General features: G+C 38.7%; 1 protein-coding gene across 8 annotated transcripts in view; it reads right to left on the bottom strand.

Annotated features, from left to right (window-relative positions):
• The window catches only part of BRCA1 (BRCA1 DNA repair associated), a 59,330-nt gene that overhangs the window by 30,622 nt on the left and 8,770 nt on the right, over positions 1 to 19,938 (bottom strand). For 4 of the 8 annotated variants that reach the window (XM_040497676.1, XM_040497675.1, XM_040497678.1 and 1 more), the window contains exons 3-10: positions 18,434 to 18,487; positions 10,299 to 10,376; positions 9,208 to 9,296; positions 8,498 to 8,637; positions 6,968 to 7,073; positions 5,950 to 5,995; positions 4,227 to 4,303; positions 175 to 3,612 (exon numbers count right to left, since the gene is read on the bottom strand). In XM_040497676.1, coding sequence (XP_040353610.1) covers positions 175 to 3,612; positions 4,227 to 4,303; positions 5,950 to 5,995; positions 6,968 to 7,073; positions 8,498 to 8,637; positions 9,208 to 9,296; positions 10,299 to 10,376; positions 18,434 to 18,487 — 4,028 coding nt within the window. The remainder of the gene's footprint in view (positions 1 to 174; positions 3,613 to 4,226; positions 4,304 to 5,949; positions 5,996 to 6,967; positions 7,074 to 8,497; positions 8,638 to 9,207; positions 9,297 to 10,298; positions 10,377 to 18,433; positions 18,488 to 19,938) is intronic. The other 4 variants (XM_040497679.1, XM_040497677.1, XM_040497682.1 and 1 more) reach the window with 2 other exon arrangements.

Genomic DNA, 19,938 nt, shown 5'->3' on the forward strand with positions numbered 1-19,938 from the left:
TGGGTAAAGGACTTTTAAGGAAAGGCACCTAAGGAGGAACATGTATAAAGTTTAAGAAGCAGTTACTTTAGTTGCACTTGTAAACTTGTAAAATGTACTCTCCCAAAAGGCATCAACATTTAGCTCATTTCTATATTACAGATGGTGGCAAACACAAAAACCTGGTTCCAATACCTAAGTTTGAATCCACACTCTGCTCTTCTTCGTGATTATCCTCTTCCAGGCCAGGTTCTCTTTCATCATCATATGAAACCAACTCCTCATCACTCAGAATGTCCACATTTTCGGACTGATGCCTCACTTGTTTGGAAGGAGGATCAAACATCAAGAAAGGATCCTGGGTATTTGTATTAACAGCCGAGTCTTCCGATGCACTGCACTGTGAAGAAAATAAGCTACCGGAACACCTCGCTTCCTCACTAAGGTGATGTTCCTGGGACTCCTTTGCTGATGTTACCTGGTTACTGCAGTCATGTAAGCTATCCTTCAATGATTCTAGGTTCACCTCTGTTTTCTTAGACAGACCCTCCGTGGCAATGGCATTATGGCTGATAGACTGAGAAGGTACACCGGTTACTTTACCAAATAGTAAGTGTTGGAAGCAGGGAAGCTCTTCCTCTTCACTAGACACGTTCTCTTCTGAGGACTCTAACTTCCTGGTCTCTGTTTGGTGACCCTGAGCCAGATGTGTATGGTGTAAAGGGCTAGGGCTCCTTCTGAATTCTCCTTTCTGGACACTCTTGCCAAAAACAGCAGATCTTTCCTTAGCACTTTCAGCAAAGCTGATTTTTCCCTTTATTTCATCACCATTTAATAGGTCATTGGGTGTCTCAGAACAAACCTGAGAAGCACGGCTACTTTCCATAGGTTGTTCTACATTATCGGAAATTAGACATGGAGAAAAATCTGCATTAACAGACTGAACTACTCCTTCATTTTCTCCTTGCCTTTTCATTTCTGGACATTTACAATTACTTATAGGAAGACTTTGCTCATAGACTTCAGGTTGCATAAGACCTAACCTGAGCATAGCACTTAACTTAGGTCCTCGGTTTCTACCCAGTTCTGTTTGAATGTTTTCACCACTGGAACCTACTTCATTAATGCTAGAGCCTACTTCATTAGCACTGGAACCTACTTCATTAACACTGCTTGAGCTAACTTCTTTAAAAGTGTTTTCTCTAATGTTATTTTGGCTAATTGTGCTCACTGTACTTTGAATGACGCTGTCATTTCCCACTGCTCTTTCAGGTGACATTGAACGCTGCTCAAACTTTTCCTCTGACAGGTTTTTCTTACATACAGCATTAACAGATGATCTGATGGGAGAAAGTGGTGGTATATGATAAGGGTTTTTTGAAATGTCATGGTTATTTGCAATAAAGAGTTCAGTTTCATTGCCTCTGAACTGAGATGACTGACAGAGCCCAGGGACTCCTTTTATGCTACATTTGGCATAATCACCTGGCTTCTCCACTTTCTGACTGACTGCAGAAAAGCCTGCAGTTGCACAGACTGCCTGCACGTGCTTGATTTCAGACTGTTTCTTTCCCTGATTTTCTTCTTTTTGTTCATATTCAAGAGTGACTTTTGGACTTTGTTTCCTTAAGGACATGGAATGGGCCCAGACTGTAGCACATTCCTTTTCTGGATTTCCTGGATTTGAAAACAGAGCAAATGACTGACGTTTTGAAACCTTGAACGTATTGTATAAACACTGCGTATCAAGTTCATTCTCTTCCATTTCTATACTTGTCTCCTGAGTATGGTTATCTTCACGTCTCAGAGGATCTGTAAAACTCTCTGTGCCATTTCTAGTATCTTTGGAACAACCATGGATAGCTTCCTTGGGGTTTTCAATTGCTGCACACAGACTCACACGTTGATTTGGTGCTGTTTTTGCCTTCCCTAGGGTGTCAGCTTCCAGTAATGAGATACTATCCTGAGTGCCATAATCGGCATCAGGTACCAATGAAATACCGGTACTCTCTACAGATCTTTCAGTTTGCAAACTTCTTCCTCCACTCGATACCAGCGCTTTGGGATCTCTGGTCCTATCAGACACGTGAATCGTTCCTCGGCTCTCTTCTAGTTCTTCTCTTTGAATGCCAGGGTTGACAAACTCTTGAAGTGTATTAGAACTTGAACAGTTAGTAAAAACCCCAAGTATGTTTGTTAAATTTAGCTCTGGAAAAGTGTTACTGGCAAGTCTTTTATTTATTTGTTTACTTGGCTTGTTACGCTTCTTGGCTCCAGGTGCAGGTTCTTTATTTTCCACGAGTTGAAGTGTTTTGCTGTGTCTGACTAGCATTTGTTCCGAACTTTTTCTTTTCACCATCTCTTCACTGCTAGAACAACTATCAATCTGTAGTTCGGTATGATCAGGTGGGCTTGGATTTCTATTGACTACTAATTCCAGCGCACGCATGTGCCTGGTAGAGGACTTCCTCCTCAGCCTGTTCTCCTTAGGTGCCCTTGAACTGTGGCTATTTAATTCTGATTCCATATTACTTATATTGCTGCTTATTGGTTCAGCTTTGGTTCTAAAAGCAGATTCTTTTTTCAATGATTCTGTTGGCTTAGCATTTTTCTCTTTCTGAACATAATCACCTTTTGTCCCATTCTCAGGACCATTATTTGTTATATTCATCACATGACCGTTTTGCCCTATTCGATCGGTTCCCTCAATTAGCTTTTCAGGAGTCTTTTGAACAATGGCCAAATCTACTTTCTTGATAAAATCCTCAGGATGAAGGCCTGCTGTAGATCTCCTTTTAGGCTTTGTTTTATTTGTGAGGGGATGGGCTTGCATTATCTGAGGTTCTATAGCACATGCTCCTATAATGAGATCTTCACTTGTGTGGCTCAAGTTAGGAAGGCTTGCCTTCCTCCGATAGGTTTTCCCAAATATTTTATCTTCAATATTACTCTCTACTGGTTTGGTGTGGACTCTTTCACTTTCACATACCAAAGCATCATGAGGATCACTGGCCATTAAGTCTATTTTCTCAGAAGAACCAGAATATCCATCCACTACATTTGGAACTTCTACTGCACCAGCTACTCCAGGATTCGATTCAGATCCCCCATCATGTGAGTCATCAGAAGTTAACATTTCATCACTTCTGGAAAACCACTCATTAACTTTCTGTATGCTACTATTCAGTGTTATCCAAGGTACATCTTGGGAATCTCTAGGACTGTCAGAGCATGGAGATTTCTGCTTACTCAGTTTTCTCCTACACAGGGGATCAGCATTCAGAACTACCTTTTTCTCTGTGCTGGGAGTCTGCCTATCATTACATGTTTCCTTACTTTCAGCCCATCTGCTCTGTTGGCTCCTTGCTACGCCAGGCTGTTTGCTTTCATTACAGAATTCAGCCTTTTCTACATTCATTCTGCCTTTAGTGAGTAATAAACTGCTGTTCTCATGCTGTAATGAGCTGGCATGAGTATTTGTGGCACATGGCTCCACATGCAAGTTTGAAACAGAAATACCCTGATACTTTTCTGGATGCTTTTCAGTTGCATGCTTCTCAGTGGCGGTCAAATCTTTATTACTGGGTTGACGATGTTCAATATTTGTTATGTCCTCAGAAAATTCACAAGAGGCTGAAAGTATACAAAAACAAGGTGCTTAAAAACTGAATTATCATGAAAAAATAATGTCCTTCATACAACTTGCAGGGTAGAAATAAAGCAACTGGCTATTTTTAGAGAAACTAACCTCATAAACCACCAAATATACTGAAGATGTAGCTCATGCCCTTTCCCAGAATTTCTATTTATCTAGATTCTCCTTATTTCCACTCAAGATAGTTAAAATTTTAATTTCAGAATTCCCCTTATTCATAAAACATACCTCCTATTTCTGTAACCTCTGACAATGAACTTAAAGCAGACTGGGCATCAGACATACAGTGCTCTATCTTCAGATTCATACTCTATTTAAATACCAGTATACAAAAGATGAAATATAAACATATCAATTAAAAGTAAAAGGCAACAATCAGTTACACAGGCTACTATTATAATCACATCAGTCTAGTGCCATTGAAATAGATCAGGCTGTACCATGACATTTGAAAAAGAAAGATATTCTAACTCTGCCAAGAGATGTTGTGAATTATAAATGTCCCAAATGGTCTTCAGAATAATCTAATTACAGTACTGAATCCACCCATTCTCTCTTCATTGCCCATTAAGTTGGGAAGACTTGTCATTACCCTTTTTTGCAGGATTCAAACTGGCTTCAGCTCTGGCTCCTTGAGGGGTGATTCCTAACAATTCGTCATCTCCCACACTATAGAGAAGAGATAGAAGCCTTAATGCGAAATGCTAGTTACATGCTCACAGAGTTGTCAAATGAGCAAGATCAAGTATTTTAGCTCCTCTAGGTACTATTGCAATAAGCTGATCAATTTAATTCACTTTCTGAAATTTGCTCTCTCCTTTAGTAACTTCCAGTCATAGTGAAATGGTCAACGACTAAAGAAGGAAACACATTCACAAAAATCAGAGTAGTGTAGATACATTGCTTTACGGATGTGCAAAAGAGAACCAAAATTTAAATGGTAGCCGAACAACAGCCAAAAGATGGTAGAGAAAAATACCCAATGAAATTTAAAAGTGTATGGTAATGAGGGGCACCTGGGTGGCTCAGTTGGTTAAGTGTCCGACTTTGGCTCAGGTCATGATCTCATGGTTCTCAAGTTCAAGCCCTGTGTCGGGCTCTGTGCTGACAGCTCAGAGCCTGGAGCCTGCTACAGATTCTGTGTCTCCATCTCATTCTGCCCCTCCCTTGATGGTGCTCTGTCTCAAAAAAAATGAATAGGGGCGCCTGGGTGGCTCAGTCGGTTAAGCGTCCTACTTCAACTCAGGTCACAATCTCACAGTCCCTGAGTTCGAGCCCCACGTTGGGCTCTGGGCTGATGGCTCAGAGCCTGGAGCCTGCTTCGGATTCTGTGTCTCCCTCTCTCTCTGCCCCTCCCCCGTTCACGCTCTGTCTCTCTCTGTCTCAAAAATAAATAAACGTTAAAAAAAAAAAAAAAAAAGGGGGCACCTGGGTGGCGCAGTTGGTTAAGCGTCCGACTTCAGCCAGGTCATGATCTCGCGGTCCGGGAGTTCGAGCCCTGCGTCAGGCTCTGGGCTGATGGCTCAGAGCCTGGAGCCTGTTTCTGATTCTGTGTCTCCCTCTCTCTCTGCCCCTCCCCCGTTCATGCTCTGTCTCTCTCTGTCCCAAAAATAAATAAAAACGTTGAAAAAAAAATTTAAAAAAAAAAAGAATAAATGTTAAAAAAAAAATTTTTTTTTTAAGTGTATCTTATTGAGAACGCAAGAGCAAAGATATTTAAACAAAGAGAGCACTGGGATGGAGTAGACACTCCAATAGAATGCAACACTGCCTCTGTGCTTCTTTTCCAACTAAAAATCATTTCCTCCCAATTGAGAGATTAGGAAAAAGTCATTCGTAAACAAGATCTGATTGGCAATGACAATCACCATAGATCACCAAAGCCACCACAGATCTTAGAGTCAGGCAATAATTCCTAAGGAAAGTAATTTGACAGGTAACCCAATTGGGGTGGCTTGTAGATTACTGTAGAATTGATGTAGACAAAGCTTGAGGGATAGATGGAATTAAGGAAGAGAAAAAGAATTGAAAATTAAGTCCTTTAGTATTTTCATGAGCCAAAATTACCACTGTGTCAATACTACTGTTCAAGGAACTAAGTTAGACATGACCATGGGCTGGAAGCAAGTTTGACTGGAGTTCTGTTATTTTAAACTCTTTTAGACTCTACTAAGATAGGCTTTCTCAGCTATAAAAACAAACAACCATCAAGGTCTATTCCAATGCTATGATCCTAACCGAAACACCAATCCTTAATACTAATTAAACAAATACAAAAATGCCGGCTTCATAGACAAAGGCTCTCTTCAACTCACCTGAAATAACTTGCCTTATTCACTGTATCTTCAGAAGAATCAGATCCTAAAAAATTCCCCAGATGACCAATCAATAAAAGGATTTTTATTAAAAGGGCTAAACTCAATAAATGTACTTGTTGCAAAACAGATATTCATTCAAGAAATATTACTGCACACTCACTATACACAAAATTTGCAGGCACAATGATACATATGGCAGCCAACACAGAGACGTAGTTACAAACACAGGATCTGACACCAGAATTCCTAAGGTTGAATCACAGCTCTGCCCCTTGCTAGTTTTGTTATCTTGGCAAAATGTCTTCACCTCTGTGTGCCTTTATTTCCTCATGTGTAAAATAAGTATAATAATATTAACAACCTCAGAAGTTTGTCATGCATTTTAAATGAGTTATACAAATAAAGCCCAACAGTGCCTAGACCACATAAGTGGTCCTAAATATTCACTATTATACTTATTTTGTTTATTTTTATGACACAACATCTGTTGTCTTGGAACTTATGATCCTAAGACGAGAAAAGATTTACAAGTAATTTCAAGAGAATCTCCTAAGTGTGATGGTAAACATACAGTGGTGTTTGGGAGCCCAAAGACGACCGGTCATTCTTTCCAATTATAAAAACATTCTAAAAGATAAGACAATCAGAGACCTGTTTGAACTGAGCTTGGCTTCTGAAAAGTCTTCCTAGCCTAGTACAATGTATCTTGGATCCCTCTAAATGCTGTGGCCATCCCATTAGGTTATTTCTTATCTCTACTGTCCATCCTTCCAAAGCATATTTACACATGCTAGACAGCCTTCCTTTTGCTCTTTTTATAAAATAAGAGTCTTCAAGGTGAGAGCTGCATCTTTTACATTATTTAGAACACACCATAAGGCTGGAAAAATAATGATATTTTATTTTCACTTTCCAAAGCTCCCTGCCATTGTACAAATTATGAGGATTTGGTATAACTATAAGACAAATAATCCAGCAACTATTATTCTAAATTTACAAAATCTGTGTCTCTTACCCAAGTCAATGTAGACAGACTTATTCTGTGGTTGTATCTGCTGCTTTGTCCTCAGAGATCTCACAATTCCAAAGTTAGAGAGTTGGACACTAAGACTGGTTTCCTGCTAAGCAGTAAAGAATGATCAACTATTTGTTGGCCAGTCCTGTGTTTCTTTTTTTATTTTTTATTTTTTTTTTCAACGTTTATTTTTTTATTTTTGGGACAGAGAGAGACAGGGCATGAACGGGGGAGGGGCAGAGAGAGAGGGAGACACAGAATCGGAAACAGGCTCCAGGCTCTGAGCCATCAGCCCAGAGCCTGACGCGGGGCTCGAACTCACGGACCGCGAGATCGTGACCTGGCTGAAGTCAGACGCTTAACCGACTGCGCCACCCAGGCGCCCCATGTGTTTCTTTTTTTAAAGAGAAACTCCAGGCCATGGACAAAATAGACGATCATAATTAGCTAACATTTGACACCTGGAAAAAACACTTGGCAAATTGCACATCAAAATGTACGAGTTATGTGTGGTTTGAGTATTTTTTCCTCTCTCTGTTGTTTTAAACTTCTCTAAACTGAATGTTTTATCTATGTGATTTTTTGAAGTAAAGAAAAACAGATTTTGAATCTAATACTTTATATTATAGCATAGAAAGGGAATGAACTTCATTTAGTACACATCCCCAATCATATCTGATAACAGGGTTATGAATAAAAACCCAGCAATCCTAAGAACATTCAGAATGGGTAAGAATATTTAAAACTCCAACATTATTCTGATGAAGGTTTCCTTCTTTTTGAGTCCTTAAACATCTACTGAAAAATGAATGCTGGTACCATGAGAACTATTACTTTAAGATCTGCATTATTCATTCATATACAAGCAACAACAGAGCAAATCACTGCATTTTCTCTGACAATTGCATCTTTTAAATTGAAGTAATTTTCAAATGGTAAAAACTGATTTTTTTTCCAGGCAACTTTTCAAAGGAAACAAATTAGGACATACTTCCTCATGCCTGGAGAATTACTGTAAGATGGTTATTTTAAAAACTAGCGAGTAGGGTGCCTGGGTAGTTCAGTCGGTTAAGCGTCTGACTCAGTTTTGGCTCAGGTCATGATCCCCTGATTTGTGAGATTAAGCCCCGTGTAGGCTCTGCGCTGTTAGAGCACAGCCTGCTTGGGATTCCCTCTCTCCCTCTCCTTCTGCCCCATTCTCTTTCTCTCTCTCAAAATAAATAAATAAATATTAGAAAAAATAAAAACTAGCAAGTTTAAAACTTAAAACCATCAGTGACCTTGCGGCTAATTTAGACAAGCATCAGAATGGATAAAGCACTAAAGCAGGGGAAGGGCCCAGAAGGTCTCTCTTGCCCACACTAGGTATAAAGACCTTCTCTTGGCTCTTCTAACTCTTGATCAACCACTTAATTTACCATCTTACCTTGTTTACTGACTTTTTATGTAAATCCACAAGCATCTAGCACCTTCACTAATTCACAATGCTCAATAAACAGATGTTACTAGAATAAATGAAAATGGCTTTACCAAGTTAGGGTTTTCAGGTTCACTCTGTCGAAGTCTTTTAGCACGGTTTCGATAGCCCATACTTTGGATAATAGAAACCTCCTCCTTCAGATGCTCAGGAGAGTTATTTTCCTTTTTTGAAAAGTTATAGCTGTTTGCAACTGTGAATTAGAAAGGAAAATGTTATTTTTGTAGTTAGAAAAAATATAGTAATTGTATCAAAGAACCAAGAGAAATTCTGTGTATACTGTTTTGTTAAGACAATGCATTAAAGACTACCTCTCATTTTTTTAATCAACTCTGGAAATTCTACTCCTAGGAAACACACAGACTGTCAAAGTTATTTCTAATCTTTTTTCCCTACCTCAATACTAACAAATTTACCTATTAATACCATATTTCCCTAAATCTAAGATGCCAACAATGCAAGATGCACCATTATTTTCTGTACCACTTAGGAAACACATTACATTAAGCACTAACACACCACAGGTGGTAAATTGCTCCCAATTTGGGAGATGTGAAATGTGAAAAATGTACATCTCAGAACCTATAAAATAAGGGGTGAGACCAGTGGGAATAATTTAAAAAATAAATCAACAGATAAAGATTTAAAGTTAACCTAGACCAAAAGATCTTACTGCTTATTCACAGAAAATAATTGTGAAAACTTCCCGAGTTTTAATGGACAACCACTTGAGAACTGGCCCCTAGGGCTATGCAACACTTACACTGCAATCCTGTGTCAAGCTCAAAAGCATGAATGATGTTCAACAGCTCTTCAACAAGTTGACTAAATCTTGTACTTTCCTGTAGGCTTCTGAAATTAAATTGATTGAGAAACATACTCAGCAAAGGATGATCAACTTTTAAAGGACACTAAAATAAGGAAAGACATGTAAACAAATAAAGTAAATGTAGCAACGGTAGAAAAATTATATTCAGAGAATACAGCTATTAGTGACATTACAGTATAACCAAACATCACCCACATCAGAAGGTATGTAGCAGTATCGGTTGTTCTTTTCTCCCTCCCTCCCTCTCTCTCTCTCTCTCTCTCTCTCTCTCTCTCTCTCTCTCTCTCTCTCTCTTTTGGCCATTCAAGCCTATCAAAAGCCTATAGCTATCTAAAATAATAGTACTCTGAATACATAGTAGATATAAGTCTACTGCATAGAGAACTTCCCATTCTTAACACTTGAACCTCATCCACTCAACCTCCTAATTTGAGCTTTCAAGGATTTCTGTGAAATGATGATGATGTTATTTCAAAAGCACAGATGATAATGTCCGAAGAGAGATTTTGGTTTAGGAAAGTTGTAGGGCAATATAATTCATTTATTTGTTTAAACATCTCCGTGACTACTATGTGCCAAACACTGAAAAAACAGTGTTGACTGAGACAGAAAAAGCCAGTGCCCCAAAAGAACTTACATTCTGACCAGAGGGACCCACAATATGTAAACACACTGTGTGTGCGTAAATAATTAAGTGGAAACAAATGCAAGAAAAATAAAAGCAGGACCAGGAGACAATGAGGGCAAAATGATATAGTCCCACTTTAGATAAGACTACAAGTTCTTGTGCCATTCAGAAGCATTAGAAAGAGGCAATGAATTCCTAATACCTTTATAAGACAGATATACAATACAACTTTCAAGAAAATGACTTTAGAAATAATTTATTCTGTCAGCTGAATATCCATTTGTACATTTTTCTAGTGATGAATAGTTTGACGGGAACACCAATATATTATTAAGGAATTTCTACTTTTCCCTACTGTTGTTTCATCCAACCTCCCATCACTACCCAAATCAGATACCTTTTGGTTATATCATTCTTACACAAAGGACACTGTGAAGGCCCTTTCCTCTGGTTGAGAAGTTTCAGCATACAAAATCTATAAATTATAAGGAATGAAAAGAACACTTCAAGTTACTTTTTTTTGTACAGAGAGTACTCAAAAGGCAAACAGCCATGAAAAGATAATCTCACCACTGCCCTTAAGAGCCATTTTCAAGGTAATGCAGGTGAATTACAACCAATGGCTTTCTTTAATTGTTTTTAGGTGCTGCATAAGCAGAAAACCAAACTACATAAGCAACGATCTATGAAAACTGAACTTACATGCATATGGCTTGCTGTTATGATCAAATAAAACATATTAAAAAGTTAATATGGCATATTTAGTGATATATTCATAATTATATCATGCTGCATAATTAGATATAAGTGGTAAATAGTTTAAAACAATTATAATTAGTTTAAAAACTCAGCACATCGCTACAAAGCTATAGTAAATCAAGACAGTGTGATGTTGGCATAAGGACAGACATATATATCGATGAAACAGAATTGAGAGTACAGAAAAACCCACGTAGCTAAGGTCAATTGATTTTCAACAATGATTTTCACCAAGACAATTAAATAGAAAAAAAAAAAAAACAGTCAACAAATACCAACAAATAGTGCTAGGACAACTAAATATTCACATGCAAAAAGAAGAAGCTAAATTCCTAATATATAATACAAAAAAATTAATTCAAATGGATCACAGAATTAAATTTGAGAACTAAAACTATAAATCTTTATGACCTTGGGTTAAGCAATGATTTCTTTCTTTTTTTTGAGAGAGAAAGAGCACGAGAGTGAGCTTGTGCATGTGAGCAGGGGAGGGGCTGAGGGGGAGAGAAGGTGAAAGAGAGAGAGAGAGAGAGAGAGAGAGAGAAAGAGAGAGAGAGAGAATCTTAAGCAGACTCCACACTGGGTGTGAAGCCTGACACAGGACTCGATCTCACAACCATGAGATCTAAGCCACCCAGGCGAATGAGCCACCCGCACGTCCCAGCAATGATTTCTTAAATACACAAATAAACAAAGAAAATGTCCAGATACACTGGACTGTATGAAACTTAAAAACTTTTGTGCTACAAATACCATGAAGAAAGTGAAAGGCCAATTCACAAAATGGGAGAAAATATTTGCAAATCTTTTATCTGTTAAGAGACTTGTATTCAGGATATACAAAGAACTCTTACAACTCAATAATAAACACAGAAATAACCCAACTGAAAAATTGGCAAAGGATTTGAATAGACATTATCTCCAAAGGAGATATACAAACGGTCAATAAGCACATGAAAAGATGTTCAATATTATTAGCCATTAGGAGAATGCAAATCAAAGCCACAATGAGATGCTACTTGACGTCCACTAGGATGACTATACTCAAAAATAAGTACTGCAGAAGATGTGGAGAAACTCAAATCCTCATTCATTGCTGGTGGGAATAGAAAACAAGGCAGCCACTTTGGAAAAGTTTGGCAATTCCTTAAAATATTAAAGAGTTACCATAGGACTCTGCAACTCTACTTGTAGGTTTCTTCCCTGGGGAAATGAAAACATAAGTCCAGACAAAACCTGTACACAAATGTTCAGAGCAGCATTATTCATAATAGCCAAGAAGCCGAAACAATCCAAATGTCCGTAACTGATGAATAAATAGATAAAACGTGGTATATCCACTCAATGGAATATTAGTCAGCCATAAAAAAGAACAAAGTACTAGGGTGCCTGCTTGGGTAAGCACGTGACTCTTAATCTCAGGGTTTTGAGTTTGAGCCCCACATTGGGTATAGAGATTACTTAAAGATAAAAATCTTTATAATTTTTTAAAAATATTTATTTGAAAGAGTGAGAGCAAGCAAGAGCAGGAGAGAGACAGACAGAGAGGGGGACAAAGAATCCAAAGCAGGGTCTGGGCTGACAGCAGAGAATCCGATATGGGGCTAGAACTCACAAACCGTGAGATTATGACCTGAGCCGAAGTCAGATGCTTAATCGACTGAGCCACCCACGTGACCCTAAAATCTTTATTTTTTTACTTTTTTTAAAAAAAGTAGCTGCCATGCTCAATGTGGGGCTTGAACTCATGATCCTAAGATCAAGTCACATGCTCTACTGACTGAGCCAGCCAGGCATCCTGAAAATTAAATCTTTTTTTTTTTTTTTTTTTTAAATTTATATATTTTTGAAAAACAGTGAGACAAAGTGTGAGTGGGGGAGGCCCAGTGACAGAAGGAGAAATAGAATCTGAAGCAGGCTCCAGGCTCTGAGCAAGCGGTCAGCACAGAGCCTGATGCAGGGCTCGAACCTATGAACTGTGAGATCATGACCTGAGCCGAAGTTGGACGCTCAACCGACTAGCCACCCAGGTGCCCCGAAAATTAAATCTTAAAAAAAAAAAAAAAAAAAAAAAAAAAAGGAATGCAAACTAGTGCAGTTGCTCTGGAAAACAGTATGGAGGTTCCTCAAAAAACTAAAAATAGAACTACCCTACAACCCAGCAATTGCACTACTAGGTATTTAGCCAAGGGATATAGGAATGCTGTTTCAAAGCGGCACATGCACCCCAATGTTTACAGCAGCACTATCAACAATAGCCAAAGTATGGAAAGAGCCCAAATGTCCATCAACAGATGAATGGATAAAGATTTGCGGGATATATATACAATGGAGTATTACTTAGCAATCAAAAAGAATGAAATCTTGCCATTTGCAACTATGTGGATGGAATTAGAGGGTATTATGCTAAGCGAAATTAGTGGGAGAAAGACAAATATATGACTTCACTCATATGAGGACTTTAAGATACAAACCACATGAACATAAAGGAAGGGAAGCAAAAATAATATAAAAACAGGGAGGGGGACAAAATATAAGAGACTCTTAAATATAGAGAACAAACAAAGGGATTCTGGAGGAGTTGTGGGAGGGGGAATGGGCTAAATGGGTAAGGGGCATTAAGGAATCTACTCCTGAAATCATTGTTGCACTATATGCTAACAAACTCGAATTAAAAAACAAAAAAGAACAAAGGTACTGATACAGGCTACAATACAGATGAACCTTGAAAACATGCTAATTGAAAAGAAGTCAGACACAAAAGACCAAATATTGTATGATTTCATTTATATGAAATATCCAGAACAGACAAATCTGTAAAAGACAAAAGGTAAATTTGTGGTTTCCTAAGAGGAGGTGGGAGGCGGGAATGGGTTAGCTGCTAATGGGTACAGAATGTCTTTCTGGGGTGATTAAAATGTTCTAACTTAGACTGTGGTGATGGTTGCACAACTGTGAATATACTAAAAGAACACCCTGAACTGTACACTTAAAATGGGTGAATTTTATAGCATGTAAACTATATTTCAATAAAAATGTTAAAAAAAAAAAAAACTCAAGGCAGGGAGAAAATATGCTCATATTTTATATTCACAGATGTGGTATCTGGCATAACCAAGTGGCTCACTAGCAGTCTAAGGAATGAAGAAGGTGCCAGCCTTCTGGGACAGTTGGGTTGTTAGACCGGCTCTGGAGAACAATTTTGTTGGTTATCTCAGACAATGAATATGGCTAAGAAGACATGAACACATGCACCATATTCTAATAAGTTTGCTTCCTTAAAAACAAAGAAACAACAACAACAAAAAAACAACTCTTGCCATTGACTGGTGGTGTCTGTAAAGATCTAACGTTCCCTTAGGACGAAGACAAAAGACTCAGAGGAAAAAGAGGTAGAAGGGAAATAAAGGAAAAAGAGCAGTAGAGATTGCTGTGGGGATGATAGTTAAAAGTAGGGGTTCACTCATACCACTGATATTTACTAAATGTCCAGTACTGTGTTAGATGCAAGGGATTCAGTGGAAAAGCAAAATAAAATCCTTGCAATCATGAAAAACAGAATATTCCGGCGAGGGAGGTGACTGGGGGAGGGAGCAGACATTGGCAGTGAAAAGAACCACGAAAGAAGAGATTAACAGAGCTGAAAAAGCAGTAGGAATGGTGAACCAGCAGACACAGACAGCACTGCTTACTGGCCGTGTCCTTGAATGTGCAGTGCCCTTTCTTAATCTACACAACAACCGTGATGTATTATCTCCATTTTACAGTACAGATTTGCCCCAGAACACACAGTAATCAAGTGGTGAAGGTGATACTGGATCAGGACTGAATTGCAGCCAGGTCCACACTCTTTCTACCAGATAAAGTGAATGTAGTAGGTATGGTCAAGGACACCAGGGCCTTTCTTCACCTATACAGATGCTTAACGACAACTCTATAGTATAGGGGACAGGGGTGTCAAAAACCTTCCCGTATTGTATATAAATCCCCTTTAAAGAGCCACAGACTAGGCTACCACTCCTCGAGAAGATGCAAATCCTACCTATACTCTACCATAATGGCCCTAGGAGGCATCAGTGAATTACACGGGCAAATGGTACAATTAAACAATTCATAGTAGGGATAGGGAGGGAATTTCCTGAACAGAGTACTGCAGAATACAATAGCTAAGCCATAGTGACCAGCTAAGTTACAGAGTGTTGTAGCCTGTACAATAATTACATAAATAACGCAGGGAAAGTAGTTAAGTAGAAATCAACTAAGATACAAGTTCCGATTTTTCCTTACGCTAGAAAAAGAACAGATTCTTCATGGTTGTTAACTAAAAAGAGAAAATGAGCTTGTATAGGACTTGAAAAGACTCAGTTAAGGAAAGAACCAACAGGCCAATAGAACACTGGCATATCTTTGAGGGCTGAGAAGAATTTGTTAAATTCTGTTTTAGAGCTTTGGGGAATCTATGTGATACACCAATTGAATGAGAACACATACAAAAGTCCTGCATGAGGTTCTCAATAAAAATGTCTGAGACAAGTATGGGGCTTTTTTTTTTTTTTTTTTTTTTTTTAAGATTTTAAGTAATCTTCACATCCAACAGGAGGCTTGAACTCACAACCCTGAGACCAACAGTCGTGTGGTCCACCGAATAAGCCAACCAGGCACCCCAAGTTTCTGGCTTCTTGAATTTCTAAAGCCCAATGCTTAAGGAAAGACAATACATTAAAAATTTTTTCTTTAATGTTTACTCATTTTTGAGAGAGATAGAGTGTGAGCGGGGGACAGGCAGAGAGAGAGGGAGACACAGAATCCGAAGCAGGCTCCAGGCTCTGAGCTGTCTGCACAGCTTGATGCGGGGCTCGAACTCACGACCCATGAGATCATGACCTGAGCTGAAGTTGGACACTTAATCAACTGAGCCATCCAGGTGCCCCAAGACAATATATTTTTTAAGCAAATGTAGTATGTTTTCTGAAGGGTGGCTTCAGATTTTTAAAGCTGATAAAAACCAGTAAAATCACAGTGGCACAAACTAATTTCGGGGACTTTCAGAGTATTCATTTCTTTTCCTTTTTTCATTATTTTATTTTATTTTTTATTTTTTAAAATTTACATCCAAATTAGTTAGCATAGTGAAACAATGATTTCAGGAGTAGATTCCTTAATGCCCCTTGCCCATTTAGCCCATTCTCCCTCCCACAACCCCTCCAGTAACCCTCAGTTTGTTCTCTATATTTATGAGTCTCTTCTGTTTTGTCCCCCTCCCTGTTTTTATATTATTTTTGCTTCCCTTCCCTTACGTTCATCTGTTTTGTCTCTTAAAGTCCTCATATGAGTGAAGTCATATGATTTTTGTCTTTCCCTGACTAATTTCACTTAGCATAATACCCTCCAGTTCCATCCACGTAGTTGCAAATGGCAAGATTTCATTCTTTTTGATACTCCATTGTATATATATCCCACATCTTCTTTATCCATTCATCTGTTGATGGACATTTGGGCTCTTTCCATACTTGGGCTATTGTTGATAGTGCTGCTATAAACATGGGGGTGCATGTGTCCCTTCAAAACAGCACCTGTATCCTGTGGATAAATGCCTAGTAGTGCAATTGCTGGGTTGTAGGGTAGTTCTATTTTTAGTTTTTTGAGGAACCTCCATACTGTTTTCCAGAGTGGCTGCACCAGCTTGCATTCCCATTTCTTTTTTTTTTTTTAATGTTTATTTTTGAGACAGAGAGACAGAGCACGGGTGGGGGAGAAGCAGAAAGAAAAGGAGACACAGAATTTGAAGCAGGTTCCAGGCTCCGAGCTGTCAGCACAGAGACCAACACGGGGCTCGAACTCATGACCCATGAGATCATGACCTGAGCCGAAGTCCGACACTCAACCAACTGAGCTACCCAAGTGCCCCAAATACTGGGACTTTTAAATTTTGTTTTACAAAAGTATCAATCTACAAAGAAACCAGTTTTATACCACGATAGTTTGATAAGCTTCTCTCTAGGGGCCACAAAACTAAAAATCCTCAAAGCAGAGTGATAAAGCTGTGCTGCCTTGGCACCTGACAGGGAGAAGGGCCTGGGGAATCAGAAGGAAACTCATGGGAGCAGACCAGTGGGGTGGTGTGGGAAAGGGGTGAAGGGCAATAGGAATGGGCTCTGGATCCCAGCTGGGACAGATGAATGGGAAGAATAAGGCAGAATTCAGAGGAAGGAAGGGGCCTGCCAGACTTGAGTTTGCATATCCCTCCAGGGGAACAGGTTTCCTTCAGCTTCAGCCAGCCCTCTTTATCTTTATCTCAGAAGCACTTCACATTTTTTAGGTTATGGAAACATTCTAAGAATCTGATTAAAATTATAGACTATCTTTCCTAGGAAACTCCACATGTCTATAGCTTTTAATATAATTAAACTTAAAACTGAATATAATTCTAGGAAATTCATGAAAACCATTCATGAATCCCAAGTTAAGAAGTCCTGAATTAAAAAATTCCTGAGGAGACACCTGGCTGGCTCAGTTGGTAGAGCATATGACTCGATCTTAGAGTTTAAGTTTGAGCCCCACGATGGGTAAAGAGATGGAGGAAAGGGGGAAGCAGGGGTTTGCGGGTAGGAGGGAAATACACATCATATAACCATTTGTGCTAGTAAACTCATTACCATGGACATGCCTTCCTTTTCCGATCAAAAAGGAAAAAAATACCCAAAAACAAATTAGTTGGCATTCAGGGCAAGTCTGAATCACAGCTTAACAACAGGAAGAGGAGAGAACCCCTAGTTTTACCAAATTGCCTACCAAACGTTTTCCCAAATTCTTTCATCAAAAAACATTTTAGGGGTGCCTGGGTGGCTGTTAGTTAAGCGTCTGACTCTTGATTTAGGCTCAGGTTATGATCTCACAACTGTGAGATCATCCCCTGTGTCGGGCTCCACACTGGGCCTGGAGCCTATTTAAGGTTCTCACTCTCCCTCTCCCTCTGCCCCCTCCCCCCCAACGCCCACGCTCAAGCTCAAATAAACAAACATTTTCAAAAGGCAAGATCCTTAAAAATGTAAATATAATTCCAATCATTGGTATGCATGAATTTCAGCCTAAAAATAAACTGGTATCAGATCCTTTCCTATCTTCACAAGGATTATGAAGCAGGCAAACATAGCACCTTAGAAGGGAGAAAGCAGAGGGACAAACAGAAAGAAATAACAGAAAGGAGAAACAGGGAAAGTTGGAACACAATTTGCTTACTGCACAATCGCTTGCAATCTGCCTCCACCCATGGACACAAAAACAAACAGCTGTTCAAAATGATTTCACATCCTTGGGGCGCCTGGGTGGCGCAGTCGGTTAAGCGTCCGACTTCAGCCGGGTCACGATCTCGTGGTCCGTGAGTTCGAGCCGCGCGTCGGGCTCTGGGCTGATGGCTCAGAGCCTGGAGCCTGTTTCTGATTCTGTGTCTCCCTCTCTCTCTGCCCCTCCCCCCGTTCATGCTCTGTCTCTCTCTGTCCCAAAAAAATAAATAAACGTTAAAAAAAAAAAAATTAAAAAAAAACAAAATGATTTCACATCCCACCAGATAAATGTGCCAATATTTTCCCAAGAACTATGGTTACAACCAACTTCCAGTGACTTTCTAAGTACTCTGAGGCAGAATGAAGCAGAGTTAGATTTTTCTTTTTCACTTAACTGGAGTAGCAAAAGCTTGTACAAAGTTAGGTATTTCCTATGTTGTGAATAAGCGCAAAAGCTAATAATGGAGCCACATAAAACATTCGAACTTACTTGCAAAATATGTGATCACACTTTGTGGAAACAGGCTCTTTGATCAACTCCAGACTAGAAGGATACAAAAAATAAGAAATGAGGCTCAATAATTCATTTCAAAATAAATATAATCTTGGTAAAGAAGTTCAACTTTAAGTTGCTATAACTAAGTCAAAGTAAGGCTTTAAGTTCATTTCATAAATATTTATTAAATGTCTGCTGTGCTAGGAGCCAAAAATACAGCAGAAAGCAGGATCCTTCCCTCCTGAGCTTCCAGATACCAAAACAGAATATATTACTCTAGTCAACACTCTATATTACATTATCTTATTATTATTATTACTATTATTATCTTTAGCGTTTAAAAGATTAGCTGACATTGCTGCATTATTAATAAATTTTCACCGATACACTTTTTTGAGCTATCTTTGTGAGGAAACATCCTATATATATCTTACCTAAACTTTAAGCTCTACAAAGACAAAAAACTTCTTGTATTTCTTTTGGATTCCCTCACAGCACTTCTTTCACATGTGACTACCTTTTTATTTTAAATTTATTATTTTCTTTCAATTTAAAGTAATCTCTACATCCAACATGGAACTCAAACTCATGACCCAGAGATCAAGAGTTGCATGCTCTACTGACTGAGCCAGACAGGCGCCGCTTAAATTTCTTAGTATGGAAAATTTCAAGCATTTACACAAATAAAATAGTAAAATGAACTCCATGTACCATCACTCAGTTACAACAATTTTTGACTCAAAGCCAGTCTTATATACACCCCAGTACCCACTCAAGGCCCAGATTATTTTTTTTTAAGTTTATTTATATATTCTGAGAGAAAGAGAGAGTGGGGAGGGGCAGAGAGAGAAAGGAAGAAAGAATCCCAAGCAGGCTCCACACTGAAAGTGTGGAGCCCAATGAGGGGCTTGAACTCACAAACCTATGAGATCTTGACCTGAGCCAAAATCAAGAATCACTCACTTAACCCACTGAGCCACCCAAGCACCCATGAGCTCAGATTACTTTAAAATAAATTCCAAGAGGGGTGCATGGGTGGCTCAGTTAAGCACCAACTTTGGCTCAGGTCATGATCTCACAGTTTGTGAGTTTGAGCCCCATGTCAGGTTCTCTGCTGTCAGCATAGAGCCCATTTCAAATTCTCTGTTTCCCTCTCTCTGCCCCTCCCCTGCTCACGCACATGCACTCACACGTGTGTGTGCTCTCTCTCTCCCCAAAATAAACATTAAAAATATTTATAAATTAATTCCAGGAATCATTCATTTCAATTATAAATATTTCAAAACAAAGTTTTAAAAAAATAAAGATCTTTTCAAGATGACCATGAAACCATTACTCTTAAAAAAATAATTTCCCTTATACCATCTAATATGTAATACTCCAATTTCCCTCATTATCTCTTAAAATTTAATAATTAAATCTGTTTAGATCAGGATTCAAATAAGATCCATGCATTGCATTTGGCTGGTATATCTTGTCTTTTTTTTTTTTTTTTTTTT

This window comes from Herpailurus yagouaroundi, unplaced genomic scaffold (genome assembly GCF_014898765.1).
Source record: "Herpailurus yagouaroundi ecotype Mexico unplaced genomic scaffold, PumYag 189, whole genome shotgun sequence".
Taxonomy (NCBI): Eukaryota; Metazoa; Chordata; class Mammalia; order Carnivora; family Felidae; genus Herpailurus; species Herpailurus yagouaroundi.